The sequence below is a fragment of the Suncus etruscus genome, chromosome X (assembly GCF_024139225.1).
Source record: "Suncus etruscus isolate mSunEtr1 chromosome X, mSunEtr1.pri.cur, whole genome shotgun sequence".
NCBI lineage: Eukaryota > Metazoa > Chordata > Mammalia > Eulipotyphla > Soricidae > Suncus > Suncus etruscus.
The window spans coordinates 11,155,555-11,179,549 of NC_064868.1; the positions used below are offsets into that span (position 1 = coordinate 11,155,555).

At 40.3% G+C, this 23,995-nt stretch overlaps 2 protein-coding genes across 2 annotated transcripts in view; one reads left to right on the forward strand and one right to left on the reverse strand.

Moving 5' to 3' along the window:
* The window catches only part of PIR (pirin), a 96,253-nt gene that overhangs the window by 43,096 nt on the left and 29,162 nt on the right, over positions 1-23,995 (forward strand). The window contains exon 6 of the mRNA XM_049766810.1: positions 16,478-16,562. Within this exon, the coding sequence (XP_049622767.1) occupies positions 16,478-16,562 (85 nt within the window). The remainder of the gene's footprint in view (positions 1-16,477; positions 16,563-23,995) is intronic.
* LOC125999358 (hydroxylysine kinase-like) lies at positions 22,303-23,445 on the reverse strand. The gene has a single exon (XM_049767429.1). It carries the CDS (start codon positions 23,443-23,445, stop codon positions 22,303-22,305), a length of 1,143 nt encoding a protein of 380 aa, XP_049623386.1.

Sequence of the window (23,995 nt, forward strand, 5' to 3'; positions counted from 1 at the left end):
TTCCAGTAAACAGTGGTTAGGATCTGCTCAAATACGCTGTACAAAAGGTTGCACTTGTCCAAGGCTCCCCATTCACCCCAGAAATAGCATTCTTGGTGCATGCATAGGGTGCCAAATGTTCTTATTCCTTCAAGATGTCCCTGATGACCTAATCACCTAGGAAGGACATTTCATGGTGACAGTAAGCCCTCTTCTGAAAGTAAAAGAAAGATTGGGTTCTACACCATCTTTATGCTCCAAGTCACATTCCTGTCTTCATATGTTGTTACCCCATTAGTGAAGGATTGCAACTAAGCATAATGAAAGACATTTTTAAAAATACCAAGATGTCACCTTCATAAAATTCAGTGGGCATGATTCAGATCATTGTCATTACTTCTATGGCTGTCAAGTTTGTACTTTTAAGATATTATGTTTTCCTCAACAAGGAACATAATAATAATTTTAGTTAACAATAGTTTAATTATTAACATAATGATTTCTAATTGCCAGTGAACATTTAATGTACAAAACTGTATCAGAGGCTCTTTCATTATACATTAAAAGCTCAGCTGTGGTGGCTGTAAATGAGGTGAATAGTAGCATTTTGAACACTACTAGTGTTCACATATATAAAACTATACTGTTGACAGTTCCAAAAGTTGATAGAAAAACATTGGTAGTATTTTATTTTGTATTTGTATTGGTATTGTATTGGTAGTATTTATTTTGAATGAATCACAAATCTTTTCCTTTGGATAGCTTGTGAACAGTTTGCTCAAACTTAAATGAAAATGTGCTATGCAAATTCAGTGTCAGATATAAATTTGCTTAATTGAAGATTTATCAAGAATTCTGCTATCATAGCAGAATAACATGCACTAGGGCTTTTTGTTTGGGGGCCACACTTGACTGTGCTCAGGGCTCACTTCTGATTCTGCGCTCAAGGATCACTCCTAGGGAGGTTTGGGGGACACTGTGGTGCCGGGGATCTAACTCAGGTCAGCAGCATGCAAGGCAAGTGCCCTACCCAATGGACTATTGCTCCAGCCCAATAATTCTAAGTCTTAAGCCGCCGACTTCTCTGACATCTTAAGAGAAATGAGAAAAAAATGTCAAGATAAGGTAAAGGAGGGGCCGGGGAGATAGCATGGAGGTAAGGCATTTGCTTTGCATGCAAAAGGACGGTGGTTCGAATCCCTGCATCCCATATGGTCCCCTGTGCTTGCCAGGAGCAATTTCTGAGCACAGAGCCAGGAGTAACCCCTGAGTGCTGCTGGATGTGACCCAAAGAAATAAACAAACAAACAAAAAGATAAGGCAAATTAGACGGTATGAGTGCAGGTTTGTGGAAATAACTCCGTGTTTTTAGAAGGCCTTGTAGAACTTCTTTACATTGGAATAAGTTTGAAAATACTTATCTTTACCATGTCAACCTTTTCCTATCATTTTTTAAAAATTATTTTTAAACTTGATTGATTGATTGGTTTGGGGGCCACACCCAGCGGCGCTCAGAAGTTACTCTTGACTCTGCACAAAGAAATCGCCCCTGGCAGACTGAGGGACCATATGGGATACCGGGAATTGAACCGGGTCCCTCCCATGTTGGCCACATGCAAGGCTAATGTCTTACCACTGTGCTATCTCTCTGGCCCCTTCTTGTCATTTCTCTTTCAACTCTCACGTTTCATTTTATTTACAAATATTTTTTGTTTCTTGCAATGCCAGGAATGAGACTCAGGCCTTCAAACATGCAATGCTGCTGCTATAGGACCAAGCCATACTCTTAGCCCTTTACAAATATCTTAAATGATGTTACATCTGCATTTTTCATCACCTTCCCTCCAAAACTCACTGTCCCTGACTAAACAGGAACAAAACTAACTAAATTGCAAAACCAAACTTCCAGGGGTACAATACTCTTGTGTTCCTCTTTCTGGGCACCATCCATGTTAAGAGCACAGCTGCCACAGCTGGAACAGATTTTGAAGGGTGAAGAACTAGTTTTTCCAGACTGGCTAAAGAAGCAAATAGTGATCCAATTGGTGAAACCTTAAAGCTCCTTAGCTTCTTTGGCTTCCTTGCAGATGATCATATTTTACATCTTAGAAAGATACCATGAGGGCTTGAGTTGTGTCTTTTGGCGTTCACCTGTGAATAGCCATTGGAGATAGGTCAGTATCAGAGCAAAGTGAACCTGTGTGAGGCCCTGAAAGAGACTCTGTTTCCCCAACCCCTGGAATGCATGCCTGGGGCTGACCCTTGCTGTCCACATTCTGCACATGGTGCCAGCCTCGCTCACCAGTCTGCACTTCTACTGCCAGCTAGGATCTATGAAAAGGGGGTATGCTAAAGAACCCCAAGCTGTTCCAGCCTCAGGGAGCTCTTCTTTGCTTTGGCCACTGTGCTTTTAACTCTTTTCCCATCTAATGTTCTCTTATAGACAACCCCAGGCCCCCATTCACCATCTTTCAATTCCAGTATCTGCCAGTGGTTCCCTCCTGGCCATCTACAGGCCATTATGTTTATTCCTTCCATTATGTATTACTAGTAAATTTTAGAACATTGTTTACTTTGCACACCTGTAAGATGGTCAAAGAGAATTGTGTCATCATTAGTATTCTCTTGAGAAACAGCATATCCTGTTAGGGCAAAAGAAGAGGAAGGGAGAGATGGGGGAAGTGGAGAGACACCCCCCAGGAGGGTGTCAGTGGAGCATGCGCAGTTCCATTAATTATCTTCAGCAACCAGATTCCCTCCTCCTTCTTCAGGAATGCAGGGGGGAGGAGATAGCAGTATTGCAATCTGGGAACATCAGGGAGGGGTATGGAGTCTCCCCCACCCCACTATCTTGTGCACTGTTTCATTGGCCTGACATGTGATGCAGGGAGGTAGTTGCTTCCCTCACAGAAGAAAACTTTACTGGGGTAGCTCTTCTCCCACCCAAGCTGCAATCTTTTCTCTCTGATAAGCTGTATCCCCAGAAGGCTCTGAAATGACTTCAGAGTCTTTTCGTTAAGCAAGCACTATCTGTTCTCTTGATTCCACATTCACTCCCTGGCCTAGTTCCCTATCTAATTGTTCCCAGCAGTGTTGAGGGGTGTGACATTCCCAAGATCCCTACCACCCCTCTTTGGTCAGCTGACCCACGTGGAGGATCATTGCCTGCCCTTCGGTCTGGTGTTACCTAATCTTCTCAGGCCTTGCTCCAGGAGTTCACCTCCCCCTTCCCACATCTGGGGGTTCTTCTGGGCCTGGTGGATGAAGCCCAGAGCCACAGAGGTTGTCAGATACAGCCAAGGCTCTAGATATGCTTGAGCTTCCAGCACTGTGTATGTTGGGGGGCAAGATGGAGAGTCATTGGGATTCATCCAGTACTTGGCAGTCACCGTGGGCAAGATAGAGGGAGATATCACCAGCAGCCACAGCAATGGCACCCAGGGGTTAAATTTTTAAGTAAACACAGTTTCTGGAGTTTAATTTAATCCACATAAAGCATCTCACGACATCCTACTGCAAGTGAGAACCGAGGCCCAGTGAGACCAGCTGTTTGCTTGAGGAGACGCTTGGTGGCAGCTAACACCCTATCTGGCTCAGAGTTTGTGTACTTGATCACCTGCTTACACAGATTTGCTCAGATGGGCACATCCCAGGAGGAATGAACCTTCTAGTTGAGAGCAGCTATGTATCAATGGGAGGTTTAAAGACAGAGTGGGCCAGAGATGAGAGATGGATACTGGAATTTCCAAGGAAAGTCTTTAACCCTCTAATTTTGCTAAGGAACTGAATCCTTCCTCCAGGCACAAGAATTCATAAACAATAGCCTGCCTGCATAAGAAATACATACTGACCCCTCCCTAAGTTTCAGCCTTGCAATGGGTTTGCTAATTTCTCAGAGTTCTTGCTGTAGAAGGGAACTCCCTTCTTAATTGAGGACTAATGGAAAGCGAGAAACAATACTTTGGAAGTCCATATATTTTCTTTATTTAAATGGGTTGATGTGGTAAGTTTGGGGATCTGATGGTTGGTCAGGGAAGAGGTGAGTTCATGAGAGGTCATACCACTTATGCATTGTTTTGGTGGTGCCTGGGCACATTTGCATAAGCAGAAATGCCCCTCAAGTGGTAACTCTTCCTGAGACAGTGCAGTGGGTCCAGTATACAAAAAGGGAACAGAGACCGGGACTACTAGAGTGGATAGGGGCAATCCAAGAAGGTATTTCTGTGTAGAGATGTTGTAGCTCACTAGATGTGTTTAGGGGAGTCAGGAGATCTGGATCAGTGAGCTCTAAAGGGTCCCTGTAATCTGTGGTCTCTTACGTCTGCAGAGCTGGTCTTTATTTATGACAAATGGATATTGGATATACTTTCTCGGGGTATATAAAATGGCTAAAACAGGCTTATTTAGAATCTAAAAATGGATGAGAATTTGAGTTGGACTAAAGGTCCTTAGCCTGCTTTGAGGAAGTAAACAAGCTATTTTTGCCTAATGTCCAGGTACCATCTTGGACCATGTATCTACTAACAGGACAGAAGACTTTGCCTTCATTCGCCTCTCTCATGTCTATAATGGTATAGTAAAAGTTGGTGTAGTACAATTTCTAGTACAATTTGAAGTTCTTTGGGTGGCAGAATTCTCACAATGCTGAGTGTATGAGATTCTTTTCAAAACCAGTCAAGAACGTTTCTTCCTCTTTCCGTTGGAACTTCCATTTGAATTATAGTACCAGACATAAATGACTATGAAGATCAGCTTTCTCATTTCCCCCCTTTTTAGATGTGAGCACTGAAGTCTGTCTAGGCAAAACTTCTCATCCAGAGTCACATAGTTCATGGCAGATGGGACAATAATAGATTTCCTGAGTTTTCCCCCATTTTGATGAGTCATAGATTTTCCTGAGTATGCCCCATGTGAGGGAGCCATATTAAGTGGTGCTCAGGGGTTACTCTTAGCATGATGCTTCAGGGAACACTTTTGGCAGTGCTTGGGGAAGCATATGGTGCTGGGGATCAAGCCTTGAGTTCCTACATGAAGCTATGCTCTTTAGAACTTTATGCTGTGTTCCTGGCCCTCTATCACAGGCTCTTATCCTATTCCCTATTTCATCTTTTTTTTAATTTTTTTTTATTTTTTTAGTACTCCGCCCCCTATTTTATCTTTATCCAGAAACTTGCTGAGTATTTCTCATACTTGGGAATTTCTTAGTTCAGTTTTATGAAAGCAGGTTCAGAATGAATCTCTACATCTTTCAACACCAAAAAAGTACCTTCAGTTGAGGCTAGAGAGCTAGTACAGTAGGAAAGGCCTTCCATGGAACCGACCCACATTCAATGCCCACCATTCCACATAGTGCCCTTAACACTACCAGGAGTGATTTATGAGTGCAAAGCTAGAAGTAACCCCCAAGTATTGCTGGGTGTGGCCCAAAAGCAAAACAAGAAAGCACATATGTATTTCAGAAGACACCTCTGAATGTGTCATGTAGCTTATAGTGGTTTATAGAGGTGAAACCCTGTTCCATATTAAATTCTCTCTTATCCACAAAATGGAGAGTGTGTATTTGCACAGAAGTATCAGTCCCCAGAGCTCTATGAAATCTTATCTTTGACAAATATTTTCCCATCTCAAAGCAGTTTCTTGAAAGAATTATTAAACATATCTTAGTACATACCAAATGTAACTAACATAGATTACAAATGTTATAAATCCCTCTGAGAAATATGCTAGCATTCCTTAATAGATTTGCTGACTCAGCCTTGGATCACATTCCTTTGGATAGGAGATGGATGATAGGAAGGCCCTCATTGGCTAATTTGGGGATTGTTTGTGGTTTTATCCTAGAGAATGCTATTGAAGGATTATGGCTAGATCTCTCATATAAGAAAGATTTGGGCATTTGTTCTTTGTCTGGTTTTAATTTTCTTCTTTTTTTGGGGGGTCACACTGGCAGTGCTCAGGGGTTACTCCTAACTCTATGCTCAGAAATTGCTCCTGGCAGACTCGGGGGACCATATGGGATGCCGGGATTCGAGCCACCATCCTTCTGCAGGCAAGGCAAACACCCTACCTCCATGCTCTCTCTCTGGCCTCAATGTCTGGTTTTAATTTTCAAAAAAAAATTAGAGCATCTGTAGCACAACTTCAGGCCAGAAGTCTGACTCAAAGTGTGTAGAAACCAGAGTCCAGATTTTACAGTGGACAAATCTCTGATTAAATTACTGGGACTAAGTGTCCTGGCTGCACCTCTATTCTCTCCTCACTCCCCTCTCCTAAAGAAAAGGGACAAGAGAGGATTACTATTGATCAAAGTGCTTCTGGAAATAAGAAGCTATGCAGACCAGACCAGTTAATTTGGCTACATCCAAAATTCCTGGTTGGCCAGACATCTTGGTGCTCAAGATTTTTCCTAATTCTATGTGGCTTCTAGAAGTTAGGAGTGTTGTCTGGGCCTCTCTATCACCCTATACAGGATCATTGGCATTGTGCCTAATAGTTCCTTGTCTTCTCTTTGTGTAGCACTTCATGTACATGTCAAAATATAATGACAGTTTTAATACTTCCCACGATACCTTTGGCACTGAAGATGGAAACTATAATCTCATCCACTCCTTATCAGAATTCTTGAATCAAGAATTCAGAGTGCTTTGGATTGGGGACAGAGGACCAATCCTTTCACTGAAGACCATCAGCATGTTTAAAATCACAAATGTTGATATTTTGTTTTCAATGGTATGGCATAAATCTACTTTTCAGATCGTCAAAACTTTAAGACCTCCAGGAGAAGGAGGAAGGCATGTCAGTGTGTTATTTTAGTGTAGTTGGAAGTGCACGATTTGGAGAGAGAGGACTGTATTGATGGCATTTCTTCCCAGTACAAAACCAATGGGACATGGGAATGGGAAAGTGGTGGAAGAATTAGAGGGTGGAACTATAGAGAAATCCCAAGGGAGATATTTGAGACAATGACAAGACTCCAGTGGAGTAAATCTTCCCGTATTTATTGGAGTTATTGAGCTGGTTAATGAAGTTTTCTCCATTGAGGATCTGCCTTGGAATTGGCAAAATGAGAAATTATATGAAATACAGTCTGTTGGTTTTTGGAACCTGCAGCTTCCAGTGAAATGAATTCAGGTCCTTCAATAACATCATTCAATAATATGAGACAAAATGACATTATTCGGGACCTGCTGTACAGTGCAGAATTAATAAAGAAGAAAGAGTACCATCGACTAAGGAGAAGAGAAGAATAAATCAACTTCTGAACCAGTCATCAAAAAAAACTAGTTCAGTTTGTGATCTCACACCTCAAAGGATAATTTATTCCACGTAGATGGGGGCATTGGTGGTGGGAATGTTGCTTTGGTGAAGGGGGTGTTCTTTTTATGACTAAAACCCAAGTACAAACATGTTTGAAATCATGATGCTTAAATAAATGTTGTTATTAAAATATAGTTATCTATGGGCAAGGCAAGTACCCAAATCCCTTTACTACCTCTCTGGATCCCCAATTAAGCTTTTAGAAGAAAATATAGTCACAACTGACTGTATTTCAGTCTTGTGAAGTAACCAAATAAGAATCAGCTAACAAAAAATAGAATTTAAAACAGAAATGGAAAAATGTTAAAATATTTTTGGACTAGAAATGTTTATATGAAAACATTTATAGGGCCTTTAGAGAGGAAAAGGCTTTCTAAGTTTAAAAGCATCAGAAAGGAATGCTTGGTAGACCAGCTTTCTCTTCAGATGCCATAAAGAAATGAAAGTCCAGAATCTAACTGGAAGATACAACAAATTTCTTTAAGGATCCAGAGCCATACTGAAAAATAATTTTTTTCAAATATATAGATACATACATAGATAGATGATAGATAGATAGATAGATAGATAGATAGATAGATAGATAGATAGATAGATAGATAGATAGATAGATAGATAGATAGATAGATAGAGCACCAATCTTCTTTCCTCAAACACCCAACTCACAGTTCCCTCTCAAAACCAGGCTTCATGTTTGCCTACGCATGTTACCTGCACTTCCCTATTCCCTAGTCCTATATCTGACACTCAGCATCCTGTCATCCTGCCTCAGCAGAGTACTCATCCATTACTGACTTACAAGTAGCCAGGCTTCAGAGTCTTCCTCACATGAATGCTTACTCTCCAAGTGTTGGCTGCTTGTGTCCTCTCCATACTCTCCTACAGCCCTTTAGTCTTGGAGATGATGCTTCCTTATGCCTCAGCAGTTTCCTTTCCCAGAGAGGTAAACTTTTGCTGTGGCTCTACCCATCACATACTGTCTTGAGCTCTCTTCTTTCTCATCCATCTTCATCTTCCTAGTGACCTTCGCCAGCCCCTGGATAAAGATACCACTTCTAGTTGTACTACATCCCAATGGACATGACCAGCACAAACCTCACCTCTTAGCTCCAAGTAGATTCAGCTCCATGTGCATGGTTTCATTCCAGAGAGCAAAAGTTGAAGTCTTGTCGCCCTGACCCTCTCCTCTCTAGACAACAAACACAACACAAACTGTCATCATATTTCCACCATAATAACTCTCACTCAATGCCCCAATTCCAAAATGACTGTCTTCCCTGTTCATTAGAACTTTTTTCTTAGTTCAAAAACTTTGTTTTGGGGCTGGAAAGATAGCACAGCAGTAGGGCATTTGCCTTGCATGCAGCTGACCCAGGACGGACCTGGGTTTGATTCCCCCGCAACCCATATGGTCCTCGAAGTCTGCCAGGAGCAATTTCTGAGTGCAGAGCCAGGAGTATCCGTTGAGCACCACTGGGTGTGACCCCCAAGAATTGTTTTTATGTCTATCTACTTCTCTCCTTTTCCCTTCTCCGTCTTGTCAGGCCAACTGCAGCAGCTCTTATCTTCTTTTTATTTCTTCTGGTTCACCCCATAGGACCTCAGGAAATTTAAGATAAAAATTGTTTAATGGGACTGGAGAGATAGTATGGAGGAAGGTGTTTGCCTTGCATACAGAAGGTCTGTGGTTCAAATCCTGGCATCCCATATGGTCCCCCGAGCCTGCCAGGAGCGATTTCTGAGTATAAAGCCAGTAGTAACCACTGAGCACCGCTGGGTGTGACCCCTCCAAAAAAAAAAGCAGAAAAAATTTTGTTTAGTGTGTTCCCATTCTATTTTATTCAACTCCCAGATAGCTAACATGATCTACACCTTAGTGGTTTTCTTTTTTCCCCTTCTTTCCTTTCTTTTTTAAAAACTATTTTATTTGAACACCTTGATTACAAACATGATTGTGGTTGGGTTTCTGTCATATAAAGAACACCCCCATCACCAGTGCAGCATTCCCATCACCAATGTCCCAATTCTCACTCCTCCCCATCGCACCCCTGCCAATACTCTACATAGGCTTTCTATTTCCCTCATACATTCTCATTGTTAGGATAGTTCTAAATGTAGTTATTTCTCTAACTAAGCTCATCATTCTTTGTGGTGAGCTTCATGAGGTGAGCTGGAACTTCCAGCCCTCCTCTCTTTTGTCTCTAAAAATTATTCCAAAATTGTCTTTCATTTTTCTTAAAACCCATAAATGAGTGAGACCATTCTGCGTCTTTTCCTCTCTCTGACTTATTTTACTCAGCACAAATATTCCATGTACATCCATGTATAGGAAAATTTCATGATTTCATCTCTTCTGATGGCTGCATAATATTCCATTGTGTATATGTACCATAGTTTCTTTAGCCATTCATCTGTTGAGGGGCATATTGCTTGTTTCCAGAGTCTTGCTATAGTAAATAGTGCTGCAATGAATATAGGTGTAAGGAAGGGATTTTTGTATTGTATTTTTGTGTTCTTAGGGTATATTCCTAGGAGTGGTATAGCTGGATTGTATGGGAGCTCAATTTCCAGTTTTTGGAGGAATCTCCATATCGCTTTCCATAAGGGTTGGACTAGATAACATTCCCACCAGCAGTGAATAAGAGTTCCTTTCTCTCCACATTCCTGCCAACACTGCTTGTTCTCATTCTTTGTGATGAGTGCCAATCTCTGTGGTGTGAGGTGGTACCTCATAGTTGTTTTGATTTGCATCTCCCTGATGATTAGTGATGTGGAGCATTTTTATGTGCCTTTTGGTCATTTGTATTTATTCTTTATCAAATTGTCCATTTCTTCTCCCCATTTCTTGATGGAATTAGTTGGTTTTTTCTTGTAAAGTTCTGTCAGTGCCTTGTATATTTTGGAGATTAGCCCCTTATCTGATGGGTATTGGGTGAATAGTTTCTCCAACTCAGTGGGTGGCTCTTATGGGAGGCTTAACTTTCCCCGACTTTAAACTGTATTACAAAGCAATAGTTATCAAAACAGCATGGTATTGGAATAAAGACAAACCCTCAGATCAGTGGAATAGGCTTGAATACTCAGAGAATATTCCCCAGACATACAATCACCTAATTTTTGATAAAGGAGCAAGAAATCCTAAATGGAGCAAAGAAAGCCCTTCAACAAGTGGTCTTGGCACAGCTGGCTAGCCACTTGCAACAAATTGAAAAGATACCCCAGCTAACATCATGTCCGAAGGTAATATCCCAATGATTAAAGACCTTGATATTAGACCTGATACCATCAGGTCTATAGAACAACACGTAGGTAAAACACTCCATGACATTGAGACTAAAGGCATCTTTAAGGAGGAAAGGGCACTCTCCAAACAAGCGAAAGCAGAGATTAACAGATGGAAATATATTAAGTGGTTTTCTTTTAACTTGAAAACTCATTGCCATCTTTCTATCCACCTCTTTATGTCTTCATTTTGTTCTTCTGTTTCTGGACGCATAGGTTTTATTTTTTTTTACCACCCATGATCATAGCACATACTATGCTTCGTTCTCCATCCAGAAGCTTCTGACTGACCTCTGCTTTCCTCATTTGTGTCTCTACTCAATGTCATGTCCCTGGGAAAGACTTTGTTTCAATCTGATACCCTTTATTTTTTTTCTATCCTCTTTCTTTTTGAGCATGTGTCACATTTTGTAATTTTGTGTTTGTTAAGTTGTTTTCCTCTCTAGAACAAAGTGGAGGCACTGAGCTCAAAGAGCAGTAGCCCAGGGAGAGAGATCTCTTTTCATTTGTGTCTTCTAGCCACAAAGGCTAAGCAAATACATTCTTTACCAGTGAATTCCCAATATCCAGACTGCCATACTATACACTCTCAGTCAGTATTTCTTGAATTAGAAAATATTTAATAAATGGATATAACCAGGTTTAAGGGACATATATTTTTATTAAAAAAGAAAACTTAAGAGTTTGAGAGAGGGTTTAACAATAGGCTAAGCACATGCTCCCCTTATTGGTCTTCAAGCTCATCCAGAAGTGACCCTTAGGACAGAGTTGGGAGTAACCACTGAGACCATGGGGGGGTATGGTGGCCCAGCCTCCCCCCAAAGAAAAAAATCCAAATGACCCAATTCATACACATGAATCAGCTAGAATACTGTGCCACTAAACCCTCAATATATTTAACTAAAATACTCCTAGCTAGACACTGCTAACCCAAATATTGGTATTTGTACTGTGCAGTTAGTACCTGTTGAAGTTTTTTAGGTTACGTTTTTCCTTATTTTTTTCTCCCTTTTCCCAGAGTTTTCTAGTTTTTATTTTCCTTTGTTTTCAGCATGATCATGTTGACCGAATTTTTTTGATCATATTATGTGTAAGAACAGAATTATGGATCTACCAAGCGCCCTTAAAATGGTGTTTTAGGTCTCAATGCTTAGACCCATAATTTCAAGAAAAGGGAAAGAGCTAGAAATAGTGGTCAAAGGCATTAATCAGAAGTTAAACAATGATGCAACAGAAGCTGCCAACATTGTGACACATTTTGTAGGGATAATCTGACTGGAGGGTCAGGGTCCAAGGAAAGCTAGAAACTTCCTTCTGGGAAATGGAATTGGTACTTGTTGGGGGCAGTTTCTTGGTTCATTGTGTCCTTTTAAAGTAATATGGCAAAGTGGAGAGTGATTCCTAAGAAAACCACTCACTCATGGGGTTTCTGAGACAGCTCCTTCAAATAGGAAGGTGAAAGCACTTACTCTAGCCCAACATGACAAGCTGGATGTCCCCTGCTCTGAGGACAGAGCAGCACAGTGAACACAGAAACAGCACTTGGGGTGCAGAAGAAGGCACACTGATCTCAAAGAACAGTGGACAAGGGCAAAAGACCTCTCCTAACTCTCATGCCTAGCAACCATGGTGGCATACTTGTCCCTTTGTCATGGCAAGGATGTTCAAGCCACACGGCTTCCATGTGGTAGCAATTGCTTCTCCTAATTAAGACCACATTGATGCATGAAAGAAGAGGAAGGAAGCCAGCTTGATGAAGGGATCTTACCAAGACCAAGGAGAGCGGCGAATCTTTGAAAGCTAGGAGACTGTGAAGGGAGTGGGAGTGTGGAAGGAAGTGGTCTTGTGGCCCTCATTTTGGTGTGTTGGTCTGGCCATCATTATTGGCATCTCTTCTTATTAGAAGTTTAATTTTAAAGCATTTTCATAGAGAGACAAGTTTGGGGTTGGAGCAGTACCTTTCCATTGCATGTGGCCAACTTAGGTTCCATCTCCAGTATCCCAGATGGTCCCCCAAGCCTGCTAGGTATGAGCCCTGAGCACAGAGTCAGAAGTAAACTCTCAGCACAGCCATATATGGCCCCCAAATCAAAACCAAAATAAAAGAGATAAGACATTTCTGAATATGGGTCACCCTGTTATCAGCTAGGCTGTATTTGCCTAACTGACTCTTCCTAAGGGTTGCTTGCCTTTTTTCTAGGAGATTTGCCTAGGAAATATTTGAACTGCAGGCTCTTTATATGAGCACTCTTAATCAGGACCAGAACAGGGAAAAGAAAAGAAGAAAACAGTTTCACTGATGGAATTCCAGTATATCCAATCTGTTCCCGCTGAAAGTTTTTGTAGAGGACTATTATGTTTTAGGTTGTATGGACCAATTTGTTTTAATATTGTGGAAATAGATACATTGATAGCTGTTTTAACAAAAAGAGAATATTTGTTTAGATTCTCCTTATATTTTGAGGCTCTATTAATAGTTTAGCACTATACATAAAAAATAAACAAACTACCAGGAAAAATGTGCCTAATGGTGATCTTTCTTTTAGTTGCAAATCAACAGTGTGTGTAATAGGAAAAATTAAATCCAGGTTTCAGATGCTGGTGTGGTCATCCTGTCAGTGAAATGAACATAATTTACATTTGATCTCTAGGGCAGTTGTCATGGAAGATCACAATGTCGAAAGCAAAACCCACCTTCTTTTCAAAAAATACACACACACATCTATATATATATGCATATACATATATACACAGACACACCCATCTCCTTATGGGATTAATGTTCCAAATGAGTTGTATCACATTATTAATTAATTAATAATATATACATATGACATATATTTTGAGTTGGGCTGGTTGTTTATTCAACCTATGTATTACAGTGAAACCTTCCGGGATCCAGTTTACAGTCTAAACATACATTAGAATCAGAAATCGGTATCAGGCTATAATCACTGTGGAAAAAATGCTTTCACAATTAACTAAAAATTTTTCTTTAGTTTTCTTCATGCTACAAAGCAGCAAGCTCTGTTTGTAGCTTTATGATGTTTCTAAACATCATTTGTGTGTAAGATGTTGTAACACCTAGTTCAATGCAGACTGTTGTGTGGTTGTGTGTCAGTATGCACATTTCTGTGTAGTTGCAATCTTTGGAGAGACCTTTTTTTTTAACAATATAGATTAGGTGTAGAAACTGAGTCATGAAGAGAAGGGAGAGCTAGGAGGACCTGAGTGATGACTGAGGTTGAAGGAAAGAACAAACCAGCAAACCATCAATTCCTCCCCTTCCCATAATCCCAATTATCCCTGACCCCAACCACAGGCTCGCTGCTCTAGTCTGAGCAATCGTAAGGAAAAATTTTAAAGAGGAAAACATTCATTTTCTGATTCAGAACTTCTGAAATAGAAATAGACACAAAGATCATTGAGTCCCAGTGTGAGTTTTCAGATGAACTAAGCCCCGAAGGAAAGTGCTCTGCTGGGTGTCAGGAGAAGCTTTCTGAGCCTCAAAGCCTGCCACGTTCCAATTCAGCTTGGTTTCTGTGACCCCATTTTGCAGATCTGGAGCAAAATGGAAAGCCAGAGAGGAAAGATTGCAGCTTCCATTGAGACAGAGGTTGGGAGCAGGCGTACACCAAGCCAGAATCTTTTGGCTAGGAGAGCAAAATAAGCCCAGCAAGAGAAATCTGAGAGTGTGTGAAATACACCATTGATCTCTGCAGAGGTAATTCTAGGAGTCTTCATCAGGCCCCAAAGCAGATCCTTTCCAGATGGTGCCCTCCATACCTAATTCCCCTGCAGTATCAGACCTTGTGTCCCTAAAAGGCTGCCTTGCTGTGAGTGTTCTTCAAAGTCTTTGAGTTGATTGTGAATCTTTGGTGTTGTGTTGCACCTGATGGCACATGTCTCTCTGCTTTCATTTCTTTGGACACAGGGAGTTTGCTTTTCTAGTCTTTGAGGCTACATTGATGCAGCTTGACCTTCTAACCCATATAAATTCATCCATCAGACTGTTTCAAGTCCAGTGTTTCAGCAGTAGACAGGAGTTAAAATTCTCTATCCCAAGACTCTTCCAGAAACAGGTATTATGCTACTTACAGATAAACAGAGTTATGAAAATGAAGCGAACCGTAAGGTTATTGTTATGCCTAGAACTTCCCATTATGAAACATCATTCGGTAAATATTGAATATTTACCATGTGGTGAGTACTAGGGATTGTTCCTATGTGAAAAGGGTAGAAATGTCCACATCATGGGACTGGAGCAGTGTCACAGAGGTAGGGCATTTGCCTTGCATGCAGCTGACCTAGGACAGACTGCAGTTCAATCCCACGGTGTCCCATATGGTCCCCTAAAACAGGAGCGATTTCTGAGCACAGAGCCAGGAAGAGTAACCCCTGAGAGTCATCGGGTATGGCCCAAAACCAAATAAAAATGAAAAGAAAAAAAGAAATGCTCACATCATCTAGAGCTAATTTAATTATTCTATACAAGATGGTCTCTTTATGAAGAGTAGATAATTATGCTGACAGTTCAAAGCCCTCTTTGGGACCCTTTCTAGTGACCAAACTTTGACCTTCATAGATAAGTTTTGCCATATTTTCTATGTCTTCCTTTATTTGCTCAAATATTATACTTAAGTGATTCATCTAAGTTGTTGCACATAACTACTTGTTGTACATATTTCACTGCATAAGTATGTTCCAATTCCATTATCCATCCTCTTGTTAAAGGCATTTGAGATATATCTTTCTAGTTTGGGGCCTTTACCAATAGAATCACTGTAAGATTCATGTATATATCACTAGGCAAACATTTCTATTGGAGATATAATAGTGAGTTGCGATGCCGAGTCACATATTATGTATACAGTCATCTGGAATATGTACTGCCAAGCAATTTTGTAAGTGTTTTTTTTTCCAAGTTCCACCAGCAGTGGATGAAAATTTCAGTTACACAGAGGACAGTGAGATAATATAGAGAGTTTAAGTGCCTTGCCTTGCACCTGACCTCAGTTATTCCTGGATACTACATACGATTCCCTGAACAGGAGTGATCCCTCAGCACTGCCTGGTGTGCACCCCACAAAAATCAAAACCAATAATTTTGGTTTATTGATATACTCCCCAAGTTAGATGTTATGTATCTTTTCATTTTGGTGTGTATTTTAACAGTTGTTAAATGAAAAAATAGATTCTGTTAAAAATAGAACCACTAGAGTTTCTGATAAACAATGAGACAACATTTATAGCAAAAAAAATCCTTTGGGTTTTGGCTATGTGGGCGATTCTAAATGGTATCATTGAATTGAAAATCTTGCTTAGCTGTGCTGGAATCAGAGCTACTGTTTATGAAAAATCCTGTACATATTTTCATATCTTATTGCATTTTAAGTTGTGACTTTTTCAAACCAGCAGTGAGTGGTAGACCAGACTCCATCCACCCAAAGTGACCAAGTGAGAACCAACAAAATATTTAGAGGTCCCCTTATTTAGTAATTTCAAAATGGACATGACTTTAATGATATATATATATATATTCATAAAATAGACATATAAATGTGAAATTACCTACCCGTATCAAGCATAATACTTGAAATGGATAAAAAGTTGGAGCAAACCATTGCCAGGAAATTAAATCAATGCCAGGCCATATTTGAGAAGTGACTGTAGAGAGTCCACTGTTATCCCGAAATTAGTTTTCCCACCACGTTGTTCAGCTGACTTTTAGACCATTAAGAAGGGGCTATACCATCTACTTATCACCTATTCCTAGTATTTGCCCAGGAGGAATTAAAAATCTCCTAGTTCAGGGCTCAGATCTATGACAGCAGGATTCTATTGAAATAAAGATGGGTCTTATTTGGGGAAGACATTGACACTTTCTCTTTCCTTTCAGTCGAAGGTTTACACTCGCACACCAACCTTGTTTTTGGACTTCAAATTGGACCAAGGAGCAAAGCATTCACAGCCAATTCCTCAAGGTATGATGGGTTCCTGGGTGTAGTGGTTATTTTCAGGAAAGAAAAAACATCACTGAGCTACTTCACCAGATTTGTGATTATTTCTGACCCTCTGCATGAGCTTTGTTCATGATTAATTCTGTCTAAATTAACAAATACTTGAACAGCAAGTAGGACATTTGTCTTGCAAGTGGCCAACTCTAGTTCAATCCCGAGCACCTCATATGGTCCCCAGCCTTTCTTTGGAGACCTTCACTGTGACAGTCTGACCAGTGCACTCTCAATAAAAACTGATTTTCCTCTGCCTAAAATAAAGAAATGAAAGTAGCAAATACTGCTAGGGAATAAAGAACACATAGCTAAGAAGAGAAGAAGGAATTGCAGTATGTCAGGGTTCGGGCCTCCAACCTGCCACCAACTCTGCCTTTCAGAGATCAGCATTAAAAAACCTACTGGATTAGTCACATACCACAGATCAGTGTTTTGTTGCTTGTACTTAGTGGCACTGCAGTACACCCTGCTAGGGTCTAAGACAGTAGGAGCCACAAGGAGCCATGGGTATCCCACTCCTGACTTGCTATGCCAGCAAACTGAGGAACACTTAATCACATCACCCTATGATATTTGCCGAACAAAATTGTCTAATAATACATTTCTCAAATGTTACCCCCAAGATAAGTGATCCATGGCCATAGCACTTTGTTCCTGGCCACATACAAAATGGTGGGGGGGGGCAAGGCAGAACTGTTTTCGATACCTCCTGACTTCCCCGTGACTGTTGATTTGCAGTGTTCCCGATGCTAATCTGATCTGCGTCATACATGTTTTCATTTAATCTAACAGGAAGGGAAGAGATTTTAATTTTAATTATTTGACAGTGCTAGAGGTTGGACCCAGTTCTCATGAATATAGTGCATCTATTTTCCTACAATATTGTTATACACTCTGGCCTTTGATAATTTCTTTTGAAATTTTATTAAATGGAATTTTACGGAATAATGACTAGTGAACATTATTTCAGAACATGTGCAGTTTTGATCAGAGAAAAGGGTATTTCTTGACAAAAGTGATACTGTGGAGGAATAGAACTGTTAAGTCTGGACAATTATATTCAGTTTCAGAGTTTAGGAAAAGATTGCTGCACCTGAGATCATTAGGCATCAACGCTTTGATCCAGAATTTTCTTCTGTAGTGTTTTTTTCCATGATGGTTATTAGGTTTAGGTTATTAGGTTTATATTGGGCTGGAAAGGTAGCACAGCAAATAAAGTGCTCTCATTACATGTGGTCAATCGGAGTTCAATTCCAGGCACCCCACAGGTTCCTCTGAGTCCTAACAGGAATGATCCTTGAGCACAGAGCTTGGAGTAATCCCTGAGTACTTCTAAGTATGGTCCAAAATCAAAGGAATTGCTCCCACTCCCTGCCTATAAGCAGTCAGACTGGCTGGTAAAACTAAGTGATTTTGGATGGAGGGCTCCCAGGTGGTGCCCTATGTCCCTGATGACCCCACCTGACTATATGGACTCCTGGCCAATAACTAGAGGTTCCGCTGCACCTAGCTATGTTCATGAGGTGACCGTGTGGCACCAGAGATTGAATCTGCATCGACTGCATGCTAGGCATGACTTTTTAAAGTCAGGGTTACCCTTTGATTTTTTTTTTGTTGTTTCATCATTAATTCCATTTCTTTGGTTATTTCATTAGTTAAAAGATCCAGAGGCCATTTCAGGTATGCCCATTCTGGCAGTTCACCCAGAAGATCTTTATTAAAGGTCTATTTGCACAAAGCTGGGTCTTGAAGAGAGTATTTACTTCATGCCACTCAAGAGTTTATAGACCACAGAAAACTGATTGGAGACAAGTAGTGACAAATACCAAACAGCAAACTATGAAGAAAAGGCAGTACTCACTTTATTATGGTTAATAGTTATTGGCTGTATTTGTGTAAGGAATTTAGAGAGGGAAACCCATGTCATCAGTAACAAGTGATAATGAAGTCCATAGATTGGTGGTACAAGAGAATAATTATTGCTCTAGGAATGAAATCTAAGTTTCAGACAGAAAATCCTGTTTCTTGCATGGTCAAGCTAAATAAAAATCACAATCCTTTAAGAAAGTTGGTAGAGGAAGTAATATGAGGTTCTGGGTCTTATGCTGTTTGAGTACTTTTTTTATAAATATTTTTATTTTGACCAAAGTGGATTATAAATCATCCACAGTGAAATTTTAGGTATATATAGTGACATTGAATCAGGGGCATCCCCACCACCAATGTTGTCCTCCCTTTTCCCCTCCCCCCATTCCCAGCATGCATCCCATATCCTCCTTCTTTGCTCCCCGGACTGCTAGTATAAGTGGTCCACTCCTCTGTGTCTAGTTTGTTGTAGATTGGGTATCGATCCTGTTGTCATTGGCTTTGGATTTGGTACCTAAGTCTGATCATTTTTTATTTCTACTCAATGTCCTGACTGTTTGGTCTTGGTAAACTCCATTATTTCCCCTTCAGTTTGAGAGGCAGAACAAGATGGTTCAAGTTATATGGTTCTATTTGAAGTGCTTTTTAAATTAAAAGAGGTTTTATTTATAAGTTCCGAGTAAGGGGAGAGAGAGAGTAACCTTCCAAAGAGCGTGGACTTTGCCAAAGACAGAGTCCCAGGATACATCTCAGCATGAAAATAGACATCTCAAGAGGGGAGATGTGGACAACATGTGCTCAGGCAATACATATGTCATTACTTCAGTTTATAAGCCTCTGTGAAAAATGGGGGCTAGATGAGCTAATTTACAGAAAACACCATGACAACATATGGTTGATCTTTGTACCAAGCTCTGGTATAAAGCTCCTAAAACCCTTGACAATCCCTGAGAGATAGGGTTAATCTTTTATTCTTAAGCCCCTTTCCACTCATCTTGAATTTCTGCTAATTAAATGACTGTAGGCAAAGAGATGCCTGCCAGCCCAACCAACTGCTCATTGGAGGGCTGGAAATGTCAGCTTGCCACAGTGACACTAGCATTGACATTTGCATTAAGCCACATTGATTGTGAAGTACCTTCCTACACACAGATATCAATGTATATGTACCTTCACAGCCTTCTGGAAGAGGTCATGGAGATAGGTATAATAATCAAAAGGCAATTATTTCATTTTATTCGACCTAAATAATGAGGCATCAATAGAAACCCTAACCAAAAAAATCAGGACGATTCTGGGTTGGTGAACAACTCTAGTGCCACAGTGGTGTGCCCCATTTCTAAGGAACTTCTGTGAATTAGAGCTATTAGTCCATTGATCAGTTTATAAAAATTGATAAGACATATTTCCCTCCATATCGTAAGTTTCTCTAGCAAATTATCAAACTTGAGAAGTTTGTAGAAACCCCCAATTTATAGCCAATTGCTCAGAAGTATACCTGACAACCTTGTGAGTAGCATATGAAGTAGATACAATTTTGTGGGGCTGTGCTCTTAACCTTTGAGATCTGCTTTAACTCAGTTTTCCTCTCTAATGCCCCCAATTTTTACTATGCCTATGCAGGGAAAAAATACAGGGGGGACACAAAATAGTTTTCTTTTCTATTTATCTACTTTTATTTTATTTTATTTTTGGTTTTGGGGTCACACCTGGCAGCGCTCAGGGGTTACTTCTGGCTCTACGTTCAGAAATCGCTCCTGGAAGGCTCAGAGGGGACCATGTGGGATGCCGTAATTCGAGCCACTGTCCTTCTGCATGCAAGGCAGACACCTTACCTCCATCCTATCTCTCCAGCCCCCATTTATTTTTTATTTTTATCTTTTTTGACTTCTGTGTTTTGGTGTAGATATTGAAGTTGATGTCCCCAATCTTATTTTATGTTATTTCATCTTTCTTCCTTTTTGCGCTCTGGCATGGTTTTATTCCAGGACCGAGACTATTAAGTGGTGCTTGCCTTTAGTGCTGTAGTGCTCACTGGATATTTTATTCGATATTTCTTTTTGTATTGTTGTGGTATTTCAATTCCTTATTTCCTGTCCTCTCTCAAACTGAGGTTGAGAACTTCTAGAAGGACTACACCCATTTTTGGCTTATTTGATTTTTACTCCACTTTATTGCTTTTTCTTTCTTTAAACAAAACCACATAACTTGAACTATCTAGTTCTGCCTCTCAAACAGAGGGGGAAATAATGGAGGGTACCAGGACCAACCAGAAATATGATCACTAAGTAGTAAGCTAGACACAGAGGGGGCCACTTATTCTAACAGCCCAGGGGGTGAGAGTAGGGGATATGGGATGCAGGATGGGAGCAGGGGTGGAGGGAGGGCAAATTTGGTGATGGGAATTTTCCTGATTCAATGTTAATATGTACTTAAAATACTACGGTGAAAGATATGTAAGTCAATATGGTCCAAATAAAAATTATTAAAAAAATTTAAAAATGGGAAAAAAAACTGTTTCATTTGAAAGGAAAAACCCATGGGCTGGTGTCAAAAGTGTTATAGGAATAGAATAGAAAGTTTTCTTTAAATTTTCTGTTCTACCCAAGTACGTTTTTTTCTGTACCACTAAAAACTTAAGGCAAAGAAGACAGGAAGGGTTACCTTAATTTCTGAATCCTTAAAAGCCACTGACTTGAATATGAGACATAAGTTAAAAATTACTTCAATACTTTTATTTTGGTTAACTCAATATGCTTTATTTAGTTAGTAAATATTAAGCCTCTTATACATCAAGTAAGAACTTTGCCTTATTCTCCATGAAATTCTCACAACTAACTCAGGAGATGGATATTATTGCAAATAAGGAAACTGAAGAACAGAGAAATTAAAGAAAAATACAAGAATAACAAATTAACAATACAAGAAAAACATTGATAGACCTAGTTTGGAGAACACATAATGATCAGTTGGTAAGCAGGTAAATTAATTAACATTGAACCAATATTGAAAACAATATTGTTTTTTAGATCTGAAAAGAAATACTGGGAGAGTACTTGAATGATTAGGATTCTTAAAAACTTAAAAACTCCAGATGAAAAGTTACCACTTTATTTAGGAACTTCAGAAATAAGTTGTCTATCATTGGATATACTTATTTTCTTTATACTTTAGTTGTCTTTTTCAGCATCGATCTCTGAAGGACAATTTCAAAAACCTTCGTAAACCAGTTAAAAACTATACCCACATGTGTTTCTTCCTAAGGCATCTTGGTGTTTACCGCAGCTTCCCCAGGCTTTCTTCTAATATAGATAGTTTACAAATATTTTGAAAGAGCATTCTGTGGCAAAGGCAATATTCTCAGCATAAGATGGAATAGACCCCAAAGTTACATTACACTCTCAAATTGTTCTTGGTCTAGGGGACTCCACTACAGAACCAACATCCATTTCACTTCAGAGATGTGTCCCAAAGACAGTGCAATGGAATTCTAAAGAAGGAGTAACGAAAGCTTCAAAAACTGGTGCTATGTCAGCTAGGTCTACATGTCATATATCTTAGTGATTTCAAGCATGTGAATTTATCTATGCACATCTATTTTTATCAAAGTCTAAGTATTGATCTCATGACTGAAAAAGAGCTTGAGATAAAAGTATCAACTGCATCTTTTTATACATGAGGTGCACAGAAAGACATGAAGTCACACATGTAGTACTTAAATTTATGAGTGATTCAGAGATTGAGAATAAGAGCTATTTTTGTGTAGTGTCCCAACAATTTTAGCTGTGCAGAGAAATCCTCCAGAGAGATTTAGATTTAGCATGACTTGCTTCATAATTACCAGTTACTGAGAATTTTTACCAGCTTTATAAGACTTGACCGTTTCGAACCAGACTTCTTCTACAGCGTTCTGGCCCAGGTCAAGCATTCTCTGTAAGTTCTTCCAGCTCTGTCTTGTATTAATAACGAGAAAGTCGCTGTTATGTGAGTGGACATGGGTCGAGTATGCCCCTATGATAAGGGACTGACAAAACCGACCACATACAAGCAGGTACAAAGCACTCCTCTCTACATATGTCAGTGGAACAATGCTTTCAAATCCTGCAAGGATATAACCCCCAACCTGTATGGGATTCTTACTTTCCAGCATCATATACATGATCAAGATGGCAACTTCGAACACATAGTAGCCATAGCTCATATCTCCGAAATCTAAAATCCCAGACACTTGGTACACAGACTCACCCGAGGCTAACTTCCTGGGTTCCACTAAAATATTATAATCATTCAGGTCACCATGATTGATACATTCTCTAAACTGACTGAATTTGGTGACTACCTCCTCCCTGTACTGCTGAATGATATGGCCAATTACTTCTCGATTATCACTCAAGCTCAAGGCACCCAAATACCTCTCTAGAAGAGGCACATATTTCAGATTCCAGACGAAATTCTCTCTATGGAGAGCACTTAATTGTGCATGCTGGAAATCCTCCAATTTTTGATCCATTTGGGCAGCAACCCTTCCCATTTCAAATAATAGCTGAGGAGTAATGGGGACCTCTGCTGCCGGGCGTCCTGGGAGGTAGGTCAGCAGCCTCACCAGGTGGCTCTTGGTTACAGAACCATGATCTAAGTTGATGACAGAAATGATATTATTTTTCTTACTAAGACACAAAGAGGCGGTTGGAAAGCCAGCAGCCTGTAGAAATATGCTGACATGACTAATCACGTCAAACAAAACTGGGATGTCGTTGGACACAGCGGTGTTTATCTTGAGCACAAAGTCAGGTAGACGCTGATCATCTGGTTGTGTTTCAGTTGTTGAAATGAACACCAGGAAATTTTGGCCATTGTAGCTAGGAAGCGGCTCGATCCGAAAGACTTTTAATCCAAAGAGCGATTCCACTAGGACTGAAGCTTGTGTCTCATTTAAGGTGGGTTTGGCAAGAGTCTGAGACGGCTGATCATTGTCTCTACTTGCCATGATATCTGGGGCTGGGGGAAGAAATAAAACTGTTATGAGAGACTGTCCAGGACCCAGGGATGAACTGATGAACTGAGTGCCATGGAGATGCTTTTCACACCCCTTCCAGGGAGTCTTCCACGACTTGGCAGCACCAGACTCAGAATGGCTTTCCAGTTTGCAGGCTAACAGCCAATTCTCACACAATTTCACTTTCTAGATTTTATCCTTCCTGCCTCAGTGCAGGATGCAAGCTAAGTGCCACTGATATCCCCTACCTATATCTGCCCTCTGTCACCTGCTGACCTACCAACAAAGTTGGACCCTCGGATAGAGCCCAGGAAGCCTGGTTGCTGGGTTCCACTTTCTACCCAAGAGCCGAGTTTGCTGCCAAGCCTCTTAGCTTGAATTAATTCACCCAGAACCCCCTACAACCAGCCAGGCTTTTTTTCTGGGCTGGCAGTGGTCTTCCATGTGTCAGAAAAGGTGGTCCCTTGTGGCCCTTGTCACTTGCTTTTGCTTTTATCTCTCCTCAGTGAAATTCCATTATTAAAAACTAAGATGGTTTAAA